Source organism: Macrotis lagotis, chromosome 1, assembly GCF_037893015.1.
Source record: "Macrotis lagotis isolate mMagLag1 chromosome 1, bilby.v1.9.chrom.fasta, whole genome shotgun sequence".
Taxonomy (NCBI): Eukaryota; Metazoa; Chordata; class Mammalia; order Peramelemorphia; family Peramelidae; genus Macrotis; species Macrotis lagotis.
Window position 1 is genome coordinate 388,639,496 of NC_133658.1, and position 17,734 is coordinate 388,657,229.

The following is a 17,734-nucleotide window of genomic DNA, read 5'->3' on the forward strand; positions in this document are numbered from 1 at the left end:
TTGGATATTCTCTGTGGTACCTGCTAGCTCTGATATTCCATGACTTGAGATAGTAAAATAAGAGCTATGAGTTCTTTTGGCATAAAAAAAAAAAAGAATAGAAAAGAAAAAAAAAAACACCTTCTGAGACAAGAGCACTCTGAACAGAAGATGAATCCCAAAATGTTTATTTTAAGGCAGAAACCTAGGCAGAGATACTTTCTAACCTATGGGTATCAATTGTCTCCAAGGTTATGCCAGAAGATATAACACCAGTTCTTGAAATCTCATAAATAAAAATGGGCAGATGAATTTAGTGGGTGGCTTCTGACATATCCAACTCTCTCATTAAACTTCAAAACATAGCTCTGTTTCTGTTGAAGACAAGTTAGACAAATGTTATTAGGTTACTTGAGCTTGGGCTAAAAGTCTGTAAGTGGGTAAGGCCAAATGCTCACTATGTTCAGAGGATGGAGGATACTTGATCCTTGTTTTTGAAGAATGCATTTGAATGGGGGGGACATCACCCTTACCAGAAGGTGCAATACAATGGCAAAAGCCTACTGTACTCTCCTGATTTTACTATGGAGTTGTAGCATCATAGAATGGAAAAATAAAGTGAACTTAGATTCAGGAGATCTGGATTTGATTCCCAGCACTGATATTTCTTGATTATATGATCTCAACTCAGCAAAATGCTTACATTTTTTGAGCAAAATTTTCTTAATCTATAAAACAGAAATGCTAAATTGTTATACCTGCCTTTGAAGATTGTTATGAAGATCATTATAAAGACAAATAAAAGTTAGTAGAAGCAATCTGACCAAGTGGATAGCAGAGCTGGCCTCAGAGTCAGGAAGACCTGGGTTCAGGTCCTGCCTCTGACACATACTAGCTGTCAGACCCTGGACAAGTCACTTAAACTCTTGGCACCTGGATAACTTTCTAAGACTGTGAATTACAAGTCAGTAGCTGCTTTGTATCAGTGGAGAGGTTTGCCATAACCAGTTTTCCCTATTCCCAATAACTGACTAATAATACACTAAACACACATACATATCCCATACATAAGATAAAATGCCTTACAGAGACATTTTGAAAGAATTGTTCCTTTTCTGTTCTTACTTTCACAAATAAATGTTAACATTTCAAATGGAGAAGCATACTTGTGAAAGTGGAACAGGTTCGTGGTCAAATTTGCATTCTGTTCTCCCTGACTGAGGTTCTGAGAAATTATGGCTGGTAAGTACATGTGTAAACACACACACACACACACACACACACACACACACACACACACAATTATTATACCTTGACTTTCCCAGAGAGTGATCTCAAAAGAGTTCTCCTAGCAACTATCTCAGGTTGGCTTTAAAAAACAGAATAAAGGGGCGGCTAGGTGGTGTAGTGGATAAATCACCGGCCTTGGAGTCAGGTGTACCTGGGTTCAAATCCAGTCTCAGACACTTAATAATTACCTAGCTGTGTGGCCTTGGGCAAGCCACTTAACCCCGTTTGCCTTAAACCTAAAAAACAAAAAACCAAAAAAAACCCAGAGTAATTATTTAGTATCACTTTGCCTAACAACTTTCCCTGGTTGAGCTGTCAGAAGCCATTCCTCTTCAGAGCTTCCGATTTTTGTGATGAAATGGCACAAGGATTTCAGAAGGGTCTGGGCAACAGAATCTGTTTTAAGGCAAAAGGAAAGAAAGCCAAGCTCTTCTATAAAGCTGAGGCACTGAGCTCCACATTTCCTTTCATCTCTGGCTTAAAACCAGAGTACTGATGTGTTGAGAGGATAATAAACAAGATAGAATCAGTAGAAACAGCCTGCTGTGCAGGCACTGGATGCAAGGCACATTAGTAAGCACTAGCTTTGTTGGTCATGGATACCTAGGGTCATCCTGGTCTACTCCTATTCATGGCAAATTCTGTTTGAGCATTAGATGGAGCCTTCAAATCTAGGCTCTGGGAATTTCAGGGCTTCAGCTAGGCAAATAAGAGAGCCAAACTAAAGGATCTCCAAGGTCCCTTCAGATGCTAGCACTTTCTCTGATCTATGAATGATGCTCTTTCCATCCGTAAAGTCAGGATGAATGCAGCAGTTAGGGTGCTTCTGTACCTTACTATCAGTGTGACCTTGGGTAAGTCACTGCCTCTGTAAAATGAACAGCTTGGACTAGATGGCCTCTATGGTCCCTTCTGGTCAGCTTGGTAGTATAGTGAATAGAGTTCTGAGCTTGGAGTTCAAACCTGGCCTCAGATACTTACTAACTGGGTAACCCAGTCCATTACACTGAACCCTGTTTGCCTCAATTTTCTCATTTGCAAAATGAGCTGGAAAAGGTAATAGTAAATCAAACTAATATCTTTGCCAAGAAAACTCCAAAGAATCAAACACTACCGGAAACCATTGAATAACAAGGCCCATTCATTCCATTTCTTGATCTATAATCTTGTGATCCTGGCATTTTCCTGAGCTAGCTCTATGATGGTCCTGAAGCTCCCAGAGTATGTAGCAGGCACAGCCTTGTTCATGTGCTAATTCCTCTAGGAAACTTTCTTCTCTGGCTATAACTAAGGCTGAAGGCTAGACTATCATAAAAACATAAAGTCTGTTCTTTATAGTCTTCTTCAGCTCTAATACTTATAGGTTCTTAAATAAGATAATGGATATCAAAGTGCTTTTGAAAAGTAGAAGTACTATAAAAAAAACTGAGGGGGGGGTTACTGGGGAGGCAGGAAAGCAACCTCAGCAGGTGCCAGAGACATGTGCTTAGTTTAGCAAAGACCTCTAGTGTAAGTCTTTTACTTCTGATCCCCATTCACTTGGAGTGTTTGCCAAGCCAGAATCAGTCAGAATGACCTTGCATAGATCCCAAAGGATTCAGGAAGTACCAGGCCCACAGCGGAGCACACGGCGAGCAGTTTAAAGGAACTTCTGGCTCAGGGCCATCCAGGCAGGCCCCAACTGTCTGGCCACTTTTTACTATCCAGTTTAGAGTCCCCTTCCTGTTCATTGTCTGCTAGGGTGGGAGGAGGGAAATCAGGAGCTGGGAGGCTTAGAGACTTTGAAGTTAACGACTTCTTTTCATTTCTCCCTGCCTGGGTCTGGCCAATTCTCAGCAGCCCTCCCCATTGTTCTATCAGCTATTTCCATAGCATTCCAAAGCTCTGGGAGAGTAAAGTGTCCAACTAAAGAACTATGGAATGAATAAAAGCCTTTATTAAACACTTACTATGTACTAAGCATGTGCCAAATACTGGGTGTGCAATAGAGAAGCAAGAGATCACATTCTAATTGGGAAAGACAGCCCTTATGAGAGTTCAGCTGCAGTATATAAAGCAAATATAAATACTGGAGAGTCCTAAGCATAGGAGCAGGGTAGATTGGATGACCCAGAGATCCTTATGAATCTGTGAGAGGGTAGAAGGTAAGGTCTGCTATTTTCCTGTCTTATCAAGAAGGATTGAGGTACTCTGATCAATATAATGATGCACAATAATTCCAAAGGACTCATGATGAAAAATACTATTCATTTCCAAAGACAAAAACTGAGGAACTTAGTGTAGATTGAAGCACATTTTTTCCACTTTATTTTTCTTCCTTTTTTAATTGCAACATGGTTAATATGGAAATGATTTGTATGATAACCATTATATATATATAAAATGGTTATCATGTTTTATGCTTTTTCAATGAGTCAGGGAAGGACTGAAGGGAGAGAGAATTTGAAACTCAATAAAAAAAGATTCAAAAAAAAATTGGAATGGATCCTAATATATCCAAGGTAAGCCATGAAACTCTTCCTGCTCAGCCACCCTGGGTGGGATCTCAAAACCCTTGGAGAATAAAGGGAAAGTAAAGTAAGGAGGGAAGACAGTACCTCTGTTGAAGACTCTTCCCCCTCCCCCCACCTCATAAGGTCCTGGCAGCCCAGGAATAAGGAGAGGAAGGAGAAAAGGGAAAGGAAGACATGTCTGTCTCATCCTCTCAGTTGTCCCACAGGATCTCTTTATTCTGGAGCCCCCTTCCCTTATGGGTCTTAGTAAGGACAGAGTGAGAGATTTCAAAACTTTTTTTGGTAAGCCAACAGCCTGGTCCCTTGGGTAGATCTAGACAATCTCATCAATGATTCAACTCAGCATGGAATAGCATTATGATCCTAGTGTTAGAAGTATAAGGCCCCCAGAAAAATGACCTCAGTCCCTGAAGGAGTGAATTCATAGCAGTTTTGAAACTCCAGGAAATGAGCCTAGATGCATGATTGGTAAGTGACTAGTTAGGTCCCCCCTCAATGTGAATAAGAATTCTCCTGAAGGAGTTTATTCAGTTGTTTTCCAGTCATCTGACTCTTCATGATTGCATTTTGGAGTTTGGCAAAGATACTGTAGTGGTTTGATATTTCCTTCTTTTAGCTCATTTTACAGATGAGAAAACTGAGACAAATAGGGTTAAGTGAGTTGCCTAGGTTTAATACAGCTAACAAATATCTGAGGCCAGATTTGAACTTGGGAAGTCTTCCTAACTCCAGGTGAGGTGATCCATCCAAAACCCCATTAAATGGAATAATAAACTTATTTCTAGTTGGTCCCAAACTATATTTTCCATGTGATTCTGCCACCTTGTTTCAGTCATCAGTATTCCTGCTTTTTTTTAACCTTTAGTTCTGTACCTAGATATCAAATGAATATTATTAGTAGATATTAATAGTTTGCTAAGTGACTCATCCAAGTTGCTTCAGCTAGGAGGGTTACTACTTGCACCTAGTTCTTAGAGTCAATATAAGCCCTTCCCTCTTTTACCCTCCTCCCTATCCATTTTTGTATCCACTCCCCTGTGACAATCCTCTTGGCTGAAGAGTGATAACTCAATTGTTAAGGTGAAATAATTAATCACAGAATCACTTACTGAACATACCACATAGCTACAATATATATTAATGAACTTTGGCAAAATTAAATACTTTAGAGAGAGGGAGGAGGAATCTTAAAACTTGATAAACTATCCTAAGTATTCTATCTGGGCCACCACTGATTGTATAGAGATGTAAGTGTGAGAAGAAATGTTATAATATGAAAGGGTTGTGTGTATGTATATATAAAATGAAATTTCCTAACAATTAGTTAGACCTTCCAGAAGCTGATGATGTTTGTCCATTTTTGAAGAAGACCATGACATCAGGGAGGTGATGATGCCATGACATATAGATGAATTGGATTTGAGTGAGTGGGGTGCTATGCTAAGCCTTACTTTCTCCCCCAGTGTCATCTGGGTCCAGTGGCCACATATGAATCAGGACGACTAGAAATAGTCCTGGATTCGAGACAGTCAGAGTTAAGTGACTTGCCCAAGGTCATACAGTTAGTGTCCGAGTCCACATTTGAATTTACCTCCTCCTAGGGCGGCTAGGTGGCAGTGGATAGAGCACTCACTGGTCCTGGAGTCAGGAGTATCCGAGTTCAAATCCGACCTCAGGCTAATAATTACCTAGTTGTGTGGTTTTGGGCAAAAACCTAAAAAAAAAAAAGTCAAAAGTCAAAAAAAGTGAAGTTAGCTCCTCCTGACTTCAGGGTCCTCAGCAGTCCCCTGTGCCATCTAACTTACAATAGATTGCAATGAAAGGTAAGATGATTTTTGTACCTCTTGGAACAAAATACTCATAGATATGAAAATTAATAAAAGATTTACTTAGGGTGAGTAGTCTCAGCTCAGATCTTTATCCGGAATCCCTACCTCTTAGATTCAGCTGAGGTGCTGCTCATGGTGGTCTTTCAGTCAAGCGTCCAAGGAGCCCCTTGTGTGTTTTGTTTGTATTTGGAAGATTACTCTGGCGGGCCCCCAAGTCCGGAATGCTCAGCCTCCTAAAATCTGACTTCAATCCTCCCAACTAAAATACCATCTCTTACAAGAAGACTTCTTTCTCTCTCTCTCTCTCTCTCTCTCTCTCTCTCTCTCACTTTTCGCAAGACAATGGGATTAAATGACTTGCCCAAGGCCACACAGCTAGGCAATTTTGAAGTGTCCGAGGTCCTCCTGAGTCCAGGGCGGGTGCTCTATCCACTCTGCCACCTTTTCTATCTCTTCTTAACCCTTTCCTCCGTGAGTTGTGTCCTATGTATCTTTTTTCCATACTTTTCCACCCCTTAAATCAAGTCTTTTGCCTCTAGGGGCATCTCCAGCGCTTAGCTTGGTGCGGGCACAAACTAGGCGCATAATCAACACACAGAATTAAGCGGGACTGCAGACCCGAAAGTCGAGTCAGGACTTCCAGGCCCCTCAAGCACAAGTCCCAGGCTCGGCTCGGGAAAGGGAGCGGGGCACCGGGACTCTGGACTTTTTAATCCTGTTTCCAGGTTTCCTCGTTCTCACCTTGAGCACTTAAAGACCCGCTAAAGTGGCTCCCAGAGGCTTAGCAATGACTCCAGCCTATGGCTTTGCGTTAAGGTTCCCGGCAGGAGGGAGGACTGTCACCGATTGGCTGTCGCAGGGCTTCCGGAGGCGGGGTGGAGTGCGCAAGCTCTGGGTGCAAGTGCTGCGTCCACCGCCGAAGCGTCAGTTTCCCCAGGCGGCTCTCCAAAGCCGACGCCTGGCCCTGGATGCAATCCGGCCACAAGGAAGCGGAGCGCGGAGCCGCCGGGGGTCCGGCCGCCGTCTGACTGGAGCGCGCAGAGGCCAGCCTCGCCCCGCTCGGGCTCCGAGACTTAAGGGAAGCCTTTGGACCGCGTCAGGGCTAGGATGGACCGCTCCGCCCGGACGCGGGAGCCCGGGCTGGAACGCTTCCCAAAGAAGGTTAGGAAGTTTTCTCCATCCTGCCCATAAGCTGCGGGGACGGGCGCATGGAAGGGGGCCGGCGAGGCTCGGTGCTTCAGGGCTGGGACCCGCAGGCGTGGAGGCGCGGGAAGGGAGTGAAGGCTTAGGGACTGGGAGGAGCAGGAGAAAGACTACACTTCCCATCCGCCCTCGGATCCGGAGAGGCGGCTCCCAAATCCCTCCCCCTCCCAGGGAGGGAGGTCCCCGGCGACCCTGCCCGGGCTGGGAGTCAGCTGCGGCTGCACCGAGCGCGCCGGCCACGGCCACGGCGGGCTGAGGCTTGCAGCGGCCACGGTCCGGGTCCGGGTCCGGCGTGGGAGCGGAGCGCCGGGGGGCGGCGTTGCCAGGCCGCGCTGGGCTCCCGGAGCGGGGAGGCTGCCCGGTCCCAGCCCGGGCGGGCGAGAGAGGGATGCGTGAGTGTCCCAGCTCCGGGGCAGGATGTGGGAGCAGGAGGAGGACAAAGGCTGCCCGGGGGGCGGGGGGCGGCTGCCGGAACCGGCTCTCTTCCCACTTTACAACTTGCAAAAACAGAGAGGAAAAAAAAAAGAGTGGGGGGGAGAGGGGGAGGGGGCGTTGTGTGCCCCCGGGCACTGCCCGCCGCGGGGGAGCGCCCCACGGCCCCAGCAAACTTGTCTTTCTGCGCCCAGGTGCGCCCTGAGCCCAGAGGCCCCGCAGATCCCCGGCGGGCCGCGGCGAGCATGGAGGAGCGCTGGTGGGAAGGACACCTGGCTCTGGACATCCACTCCACACTCAGAGAGAAGGTCAGTCTCTTGTCCCCTCCTTACTGCGCCGAGCCCCGTTACCCCGTCTCTCCCGCCGCCTTATTGTCCAGGCTCTCGGAAGGGGCCGAAATGATGGCCCGGAGGAACCGCAGCCGGACTCTGCAGCCCGACTCTGCGCAGACCACTCCATGTTTACAGCATTTGGGACCTTCAGAGTCCCCCCTCCCCCCCCAAAAAGGGAAAAAACCTTCCCAAAACATCTGATGCTGTGGGATGTTCGCATCCCCCGGGGCGACTACCCAACCCATAAGCCAATTAAAATGACTGTTGCCGACGCCTTGGGGGAAAGAAAGCGGGGCTGTTAGGGAGGGAGACACAAAGCCCCGCGGCCCAGGCTGGTGGCAGCAGGGGAAGCAGGTGAGGAAAGGTAACCACACATGTCTCTCGATGAAACGGGATCTGCAGCTCGCTCTGCAGTCCCTCTGCTCTTCTCCACCCCCCAGTCTCCATATGGGCTTGGGAAAGCTGAAATGGAACAGATAAACTAGAAGCACCTGTCTATGCTGGTTCCCTCATTCAAAATCGGATCGGGCAATTTTTCTGCTAGAGTTTAAGTAATTATTGAGGAAAAACTGAATTTCTTCACCCTTAATAGCATAGACCAGAAAACAGAACTTAATCTCCTTATCTAATCTCACCTTTGACTTCCACTGGGTCTGATAAAAGCAGAATTTCCTTATTTGACTTAAATGCGGATAGTAGCTACCCAATATTGTCTTCTACTTGGAGTAGCTTTATTTAAACCAGTTAAAATGTTTGCATAAATTCTAACAGGGTTAAGTCTTGAATTTTTTTTTCCTCTTGCAAATTTTGTTGTTTTCTCTTTAACACCCATTTAGTTTTCTATAGCTTAACTGATTAGAGGGAAACACTGTTCTTTTGTGAGATAAAGTGAGTTGAACAGCTCTTCTTGGCATGCCAGATGAGAGTAACTGTAAAACTGACCTCACCATTAATTAGCACATCCTTAGGTTTCTTTTATTTCCAGTAAGTTCTTTCCTTCAGACCTTTATAACAGTTGGTAAAATACTAAAATAAGCAAGTAGTATTGTAGAATAAAGTTCTACTTCTGACATCATACTGACTCACCAAACCTTGGGTACCTCAAACAATAATATACTATGGATTGTTAGAGAAAGTACCAACTAACATTAGTAGAAGAAATTTCCTTATCCTGGAATTACCTCATATTAATGAGGTCAGTTCTAGATAGACCCTGAGGTTCCTCCTATCCTTTTAGATTTAAAACTAGTAGGGAACTTAAATTTTTTCCAATCCAACTCCTTCCCCCACCCATGGGATACTAAAAGACGAAGGAAGAATTAGTTCATTGGGCCTTAATGAGGATAATCCAGGGGCCGGGGACATCCCACTCTACTGGATGGTTTACACCTTGACTCTTTCCCAGTCTGACGTATTGACTAATAATCTAACCTCATTGTTTTTAGAAAAGCCACATTCTGTAGAATGTTTTTGTTGAAATGACCTTAAGAATCAGGTAGTATTACCACAGTTAGTCTGAGGAAAACTGAAATCCAAAGATATTAAGTGACAATCAACATTTATTAAGTACATATACTCCCACAAATACTATGTATGCTAAATAGGGCAGCCAGGTGGCACAGTGGATAGAGCATTGGTCTTGGATTCAGGGGGATCCAGCCTCAGCCACTTTCTAGCTGTGTGATCTTGGGCAAGTCTCTTAACCCTAATTGCCTGGCATCCAGGGCCATCTCCAGTCATTCTGATCTTTATTTAGTCCCTGGATCCAGATGGCTCCAGAGGAGAAAATGAGACTGGTTATTGAGCACAGCACCCCTCCCTCAAATCCAATTGATGTGCTTGTCATGGCATCACTTCCCTGCTGTCATGGTCTTTGAGAACAAAGAATAGACTTTATTATTCTTATTATGTATGCTAAATACTAGGAATATAAAGATTAAGTCCTTAAAAAAAGATTAAGTGACACAGTTCCTGCCTTCAAGAAGTTTGTAATCTAATAGGGAAGAATTACTTATCCCACTGCTTTAAGTATTACCATAATTCAAGCAACCAGTAGCACATTTTGCAGTAGAGGGGTACATTGGCCCTTGCTCTTTTGAAAACTAAGGTTTCAGTTATTGAATGAAGGGGACAATTAGAATAAGGATTTTCTGCAAGCAAGGTCTTTCTTGTGTCTTCATAAATAGTCACCCCCCCCCCCCCCAGCTCTTACTCATGGAAGAGAGTGAAACTGAGTGGCATTAGTCCTATGACCTTGACCTCTGAAATCAGGGTCTAATCAGCCTCTCTCTTCAGCTTTGGTAATGGGGAGTTGATTGAATCACAGTTATTGTAAACATTCTTTCCTTCCATTCTGGGAATCTCTTTTCGGATCCCCAGACCCTCCTTCCAGTTCAGACTAGTAGGGCGGGGCTTCTCCTTAGCCTGGTGGTCACATGCTTCTACACTCAAATTCCTCCTTCTGTTGACTCCCTCTCTGGCCTCTTTAACTTGACTGTCATCAGGAACAGTCTTGTGAGGTTCACAGCCAAGCTCTCCCACTTGGGAGAACTGGGACCCTGGAGCTTCAACCAGTTCAGTGCTCTGGACTGGGGGGAGAGGGTTCTTGTCCCACTCCATTGAGTAGGGATGAAAAAGCCTGGGAAAGTACGGGAGTTCAAGTCCTGTGGCCACTTTCTCACAGTTTTGCTTGATTTTGCAAAGTGTTGCTGGGGGTGGGGAGAGAATAAAGGGTAAGGGTTTCCTGAAAGGTCAAGATGTCTTCCTAGTCACACCTCCGCTGGTTCAGTTTAACCTTGAGTCAGCTTTGACTTTTCCCAACCCCTCATCTCACATGTCCCATCAGTAGCCAAGTTAATGTTATTTCTGTCTCCACACATTTTTATCTAGCACCTCCTTTCTATTCCCACTGCAGCTACTGTCCTTCAGTCAGTCCTATCACCTCACCTAGATGATCTTAATTGTCTCCTAATGGATCTTCTTACTTGGTGTGGGTCCCCTTTGCAGTCTCCTGCCTGAATCATTTTACTAATGTTCCACTTTGATGTCAGTGGGTATCTCCACCTAAGTGTCCTGTAAATCCTCCAAATTCAATAAATACAAAATAATTCATTATTTACCCACCTTCATCCAAGCCCATCACTTTCATCATCCATTTTCTTTCATCTTCAGTTTCTCCTCATTTATTGGTAATCCCCCCCCATTATTAACTCCCCTAAATGCTGTCACCCCTCAGTCTGTCAGCATCTACTTTTATCCCTTCCTGGACAAATTGCCAGAAAAAGTTATCCATACTCAGTGCCTCTACTTTTTCACCTTTTGAAAGAGACTTCAATTCTGAAACTTCTCCATTTCTTTAATTTTAGTAATAAACTATTTGATAGATATAGTGGCATAGTCTCATTTCTCATCTTTCTGGCTCTCTCTGCAGTTTGACACCTAGCCACTTCCCTGCTTCTGAATACTCTTCTCTCACCTTGCTTTCTGCATTGTTGTTCTCTCTTGATCTCTTTCCCTGCCTCTTTTTGTTCTTCAGTGTCCCTGACTAAGTCATCAAATATTAGGTGCCACCATCCATCCAATCAGGAGGTGCTTCAAGGCTTTGTCTAGATCTTTATGGATAGATTTGGCCTTTGTATAACCCACCCTTACCAATGTATCCTTTCCTCGAAGATAGCCACCCCTTACTAGAAAGAATAAAAAAGAAAGAAAAAAAACACCCCAATATATAAAAAAGTTAAATTTTATAATTAGTACTTCATTTCTTTGGTCCCTCATCTGAAAAGAAGGGGGAAATGGTACTTAAAAAAAATCTTTATAAGCTTTCATGTGCTCAGATAATCTTTCTTCCAATTATATATATCCATCCCTCTTCTCTCCTGAGCATCAACAATTGTCTGCTTGATATCACCTGGATTCCTCCATGCTCCTCAAGCTCAATATGTCCAAAATGGTTTATCTTAGCTTTGCTAGTCAAATAAAGTAATGTTTGTATAGCACTTAGCACAGTACCTAGCACCATATAAATGCTTAATCCTCTTCCTTCAATCTACCCTTTCCTCCCAACTTTCCTATCTCTGTTAGAAGCATCCCAACCTTTCCAATTCCTCAGATTTGAAACCTTGGAGTTATCCTCTACTCTTCATTCTCCACTCTTCACTCATCACCTCTATGTCTAGTCATTTGGCAAGGCTTGTAAATTTTTCCTGAACAGCATGTCTCACATCTGTACCCTTCCCTCCACACTGTTAACTGTGGAATATTTGCCAGTATTTTAGTTTGTCCTTCTCACTTGGACTAATGCAGTAGAACTCCATTTAGCCTCTACTTGTGGTTTTCTCTTCTCCCTCCAGTCTCCACAGCTGTCAAAATACTCTTTTGTGTCACTTTTCACCTTGCAGTTATATATACACACATTTAAAATATGTTAAAAGCCATTCTCTAATGATCAAAGCCAGTCACTAATGGTCTGTGAACTAACAGCTCTCAAAAAAAGAGAAATTAATATAATCAGTAATTACATGAAAGGCTGCTAATAACACCCCCAAACTCCATACGCACAGATAAAGATGAAGGCCCCAAGGGTCTATGGGAAAACAAGCATACCTTCACACATGATCAAATTGTAAACTGGTTAGACCATTCTGAAAAATAAAAAAAGGCACTAAATTTTTCATTCCCTTTTGAACTCTTAGTATTTATATTAGGTGTGATAAAAGAAAGATCCACAAATTTAAAAAATATATTCATAGCACTTTTTGTGGCAGCCAAAATGCTGAAAGCAAAATGAGTACTGTGAAATGACTGAATAAATTGTGTCTATGAATGAATAATTATTATCAAACTTTAAGAAGTGAAATGATGACTAGGAGGAATTCAGAGAAATATGGGCAGACCTGGATGAACTAAAGAATTCTCCCAGATTAGGCTGGCAATATCTTTTACAAATTGATCGTGGTGAGAGTGAGACACACCAGCCCTCTGCTCAGAACACCTGATACATTAAAAGGTATAAAACAGGGGCAGCTAGGTGGTGCAGTGGCTCTATAGAGCACCGGCCCAGGAGTCAAGAGGACCTGAATTCAAATGCGGCCTCAAACACTTAAATAATTTCCTAGCTTTGTGACCTTGGGCAAGTCACTTAACCCCATTGCCTTAAATAAAAAAATTTAAAAAAAGAAGATATAAGACAAAAATGGCACTTTACCTTGGACATCAAAAGGATTACAGTTTTCTGGTTCCCTCTATTTCTTAAAGAAGAAATTTCTTGTAAGTAAACTCAAAAATTTAGTGTTAGGCTCAAAATATTCCCTAATTCAAGTTTTCAAAACAATTGTTATAGCCAGAATGACTGTACCAACTCCTCAGTCTGGCATTTGAAGACCTTCAGAGAATGACTTCAGCTGATCTTTCCAGCTGAACCATATGCTTCCCTTCAATCTTCATCATCTGAACTGGTTTGCTTTATGATTCCTCTAATTGTATTCCATCTTTGACCTCTAGACAGTCCCCCCATCCCTGCAGAACACTCCCTCCTCATTTTGTTTGCTTTTCAGAATCCTTAGCTTTTTTTTTTCAGATTCAACTCAGGTGCTACTTCCTAAGGACTTGAAATTTTCCCTGCTTCCCCTGAGAAGAGTTCTTCTCTTTCTCAAATTAACCTGCACATAATAAAGCTAGACTTTATATAGTACCTGTGTTCTGATTCCTCCTGGGAGTGAGGGTTTTTTGCCTTCTCAAATTATTTTGCTAATAATAACAATAATAATAATTGTTAGCAATTATATAATGCCTACTATGTTATGATTCCCCCTGGAATGATGGTTCTTTCCTTTCTCAAATTAACTTGCATATGATGATGATAACGATAACTAGCATTTATATATCACCTACTCTATTTCAGATGCTTTACTAAAGGCATTAGAAATAGTTATCTGTGTAAATGTTACATGCCTCTAAGTAGAATTTAAGTATGCTCCTTAAGAGCAGCAACTATTTTCTCATTTTATTCCCATTACCTAGAATGTAGTAGTTGCTTAATAAGTGCTTGTTGGATGGAATTGGTATAGAGGATAGAGTTCAAGTCTTCAGTTAGAAAGCCGTATTCAAAATCCTCCCTCACACAACTAAATGAAATGATGAGTGAGTCAATCTCAGTTTTCCCACTTGTAGAATGTATACTTGTATTGTCTGTCTTGTTAGGTTCTTGTGAAGAAAGCACATTGGATATCTTAAAATGCTTTATGAATGTTGGGTTATTGTTCAAAACTCTTTGTTAGCTGCCCCTTGTCTTCTAAATACAATTTTAATTCTAGACCTCTTGTAAGAGTTCTTGACCTGAAGTCTATGAACTTTTTCATTCAAATAATTTTTTTCAAGCAATTTCTCCCCATTCAGTTATCAAAGCAAATATATCCACCCACTGAAAAAAGAAAGAACCCTTCTCTTATGCAAGCATAGTCAAAACAAAACAAATTCCTACCTTGACTACATCCAAAAATATTTTTCTCATTTTGCATATTAGTCCATCATCTCTCTGCCTGGCATATAAAATGTGCTTAATAGATATTGATTAATGAAGTGGACCATTTTCTTCATCCTCTGGAATCAAAGCTGATCATTGTGTTCATTAGAGTCTTTAGTCTTGGGGGTGGCTAGGTGGTGCAATGGATAGAGCACTAGCCCTGGAGTCAGGAGTACCTGAGTTCGAATCTGACCTCAGACACTTCATAATTACCTAGCTGTGTGACCTTGGGCAAGTCATTGAACCCCCATTGCCTTGCAAAAACTAAAAGAAAGAGTCTTTAGTCTTTCAGAATGTTTAATTTTTATAATATTGATGTTATAGTATAAATTGTTCTGATTCTGCTTACTTTACTCAGAATCGTTTTATATAGGTTTTCCCAGTTCTTTCCAGAATGGTCACTTTTCTTATAGCAGAATAATATTCCGTTATTTCATATTATCCAACCATCATCTGATTCATGAGGACTCTCGATTCTCTTCACTATTAAAAGAACTATTATAAATATTTTTGTACATAATGCTACCTTTTCTTGTTTCCTTGAGGTACACGAGATGCTGCCTACTGAGGTATTAATAGGTCAGAGGGCATGCACAGTTTATTAACTTTTGGGGCATATTTCAGATTACTTTCCAAAATTCTGAATCATTTTATAGTTTCATTGGCAGTGCATCAGTGTGTCAAAGTAAATTTATCATTCACCTTTTTATTTTTTATCAGCTTTGCCAATCAGACTGGTGTAAGGTGGAACCCCAGAGTTACTTTGGTTTGCATTTCTCTAATTATTAATGGTTTGGAGCATTTTTTTTACATGACTATAAATAGCTTGAGTTTCTTTCCTTGAGAACTGTCTCTTCATACCCTTTGATAACTTATCAATTGAGTAGTGGGTCTTTGTTAAAAATTTGAATCAGTTCCTGTTCTTGGACCTTTGTGAAACTTGATGAAGATATTTTCCCTAGTTGTTTCCTTTCTCAGTTGTATTTGTTTGTACAAAATCCTTTTAATTTTATATAATCAGACTAGTCCATTTTGTCTTCTGTGATCCTCAGGTTCATGTTTGATCACACACTTTTCCCCTATTCAATAGGTCTAAAAAGTAATTTCGTCCTTGGTCCTCTAATAAGCTTATGATGTGACCTTATCTAGGGCATAGATTCATTTGAAGTTTTTCTTAATATATAAAGTATGAAATTTGGTCAAAATCTAATTTCTTTCATACTGCTAATCTTGTTTTCCCAGAAATTTTTGTTAGAAATTTTTAATAACTTTTTAAAAGTTTTGATAATAGTATTTCAATATAATCTTTTGCTTTGTCATCCTTTGTGTTTTTAAAAACAATTGTGGGAATGGGTTCATAGACATCACCATATTGCCAAGAAGGATCTGCAACACAAAAAGGTGGAGGACTATATAAGACAGAAAAATGATGGTAAAGATAACACACACACGCACACACTCATTCACACTGCATCCTGTAGCTAGCTTACCTAATCAGCTTTTACCTCTTTCTGTCCTAAATTCTAAGCAATGGATGCTTTCCATCCCTAATCATGCTGAGGGCTCCCATCCCATGTGTTTACTAATGTTCCTTGACTGGCAGGTTTGGATTAGCCCTCTCCTCCTCAAGCATCTCTTCTTGAAGTCAGTCCCTCACTTTCTTCAGAGTTCCTTTTATCCCAAAATGAAAGATCCCTCCTTCCTCAAATTTCTCAATATTTTGCCCAACTTCTCATCCTCTTTCATCTTATATCAGTATTATATCTAATGATTTCAGTTAGTTCTAACCTCCTTAAGGACAACACATATCTACAGTGAAGTCATCCAGTTTGTCCCCTTCATTCTATTCATAAGAAAACTAGATATTTTATTATTAATGTTTGGAGTAGGGTGGTGCAAAGAGGGTCAGATTAGCATTCAGGGAATCTGAACTTGAATTCTGGCTCTGCTCCTCAATAATTCTGTGACCTTGGACAAGCTTTGAGCCTCAGTTTACATCTCTGTAAGCTTTGGGGGGGGGGGTGAGACTGGATGGCATTTGAAGTTATCATATGAAGTTACCAGACCCTTTGTGAGTTTGCAATTTAGTTAAGAACTGATCTACCAGGAACAGTTAAGTTCCATTTAACTGAAACAATTTAAACACTTAAAGCTTTGATTTTTAAATGCATTGAGTTCAAAGGATGACAAGGTTATTTTGGCCTGAAGTAGGCAAGGACTAGTTTAAATGCTATGTCTGTCCTCTCTAGATTGATTGGTTAGTCTTTGAGGAAAAGGTTGGAAAGAAACTTCCCAGGAATGCTCAATGCTGGTATTGTCTTGCTTAGGCCTTTAGCAGCAGGTGGTCTCCAAAGAAAGGACTTGAGCCGCTAGGCCTGACAGTGGTTGACAGGTTAGCCTTGAGGAACCTGGGAATAAAAGCTTGCAATTTGTCACACAGAGCTCAGTGAATATATGCTGAGCTGCCAGGAGGAAGTGGTTTTCCTCCTTATCAGATTCTGTTCTCAGCAGGTGGGCATAATTAGAAAATTACTTACTAGAGGAGGAGCAGATGCATTGGTCTGGAGTACAATTTAAGGATCTTAAGTGAGTAGCTGCTAGGGAAAGATACACCCTTTGGAAAATAAAACAAAATACTGGTTTTTATAGGTGGTTTTGATTTCTTTCACTGAACTTTTTAGTAGCTAATGACCAGGATGCCAGGTAGACTTGAGTTTTTTACAATTAGGAAAGGATCATTTTTGTTTAAGGATCTTTTGCCTAGTGATTTGAGAAATTTTAACCTCAATAGACACTTTCAACTTAGAAAGGTTTTTAGATAATCTTCTGCTCTTGTATAAAACCTCAGGCCGAGTTCTGTCTTCACATTGCTGGGCAGTGCTCTTCTCTGGGCTTCTGCAAACCTATAAGGTGTAAGCATTGCAAAAACAAAGCTTTGCCTCCTGGGAGCTTCTGACCCAATGAGTTCTGCTCCATAGTGATATTCTGGTCTCATCTTGCCTGAAAGTGCCACAGTGGTCTTATGGGGTGGAACTGGAAGGCCCTTTCTAGCCAATTTGAGGATTCTGCTCCCTGCGGGGTGGGGTACCGCGGGTTTTTTTTTTCCCTCAGTTGATAGAGATTTCATTGAGCTGAATCTGTACTTAATCAAACTGGCTTTTGCTACTCTTTGAATCAATCTGGAAACTTCAGTTTTGCTTAGGGGAACCAGAAAAAAACTGAGATCACATAGCAAGTTAGCAGCAGAGCTTGGGTTCCTGATTTTATGGTCTAGATTTTAGTTTTAATTTTTTCTTTTTTTTTTTTTAATCTCTCCCCATTCTGAAATTTGAATTTCCCTAGAGCTGTTCCTACTGATCCTGAACTGTATTAAATGACTGACCCTGAAGGTCCCTTAACTGTTTTTCCATATGTATATTGTTCATTTCTTTTCATCCCTTCTTAAAACTCCACCTACAACCAAGATAGGATTTTACTCTGTGAATATCTGGGTAGCCATACTTCTGAGAGAACCTGGAAGTTATAAGTGAAGAGCATTTTTTCTTTAGTTCTTTGAACACAAGCTTGTCAGTTTTTATGTGATAATGTCAAATAACAGACTTTGGAATAGCTATTCCAAAGATATTATAACTC

At 41.7% G+C, this 17,734-nt stretch overlaps 1 protein-coding gene across 1 annotated transcript in view; it reads left to right on the forward strand.

The window, feature by feature from the left end:
* Nucleotides 1-7,020: 7,020 nt before the first annotated feature.
* The window catches only part of CCNJL (cyclin J like), a 73,588-nt gene continuing 62,874 nt past the window's right edge, over nt 7,021-17,734 (forward strand). Inside the window, exons 1-2 of the mRNA XM_074212492.1 lie at nt 7,021-7,206; nt 7,441-7,554. Coding sequence (XP_074068593.1) covers nt 7,492-7,554 — 63 coding nt within the window. The 5' untranslated portion in view covers nt 7,021-7,206; nt 7,441-7,491. The remainder of the gene's footprint in view (nt 7,207-7,440; nt 7,555-17,734) is intronic.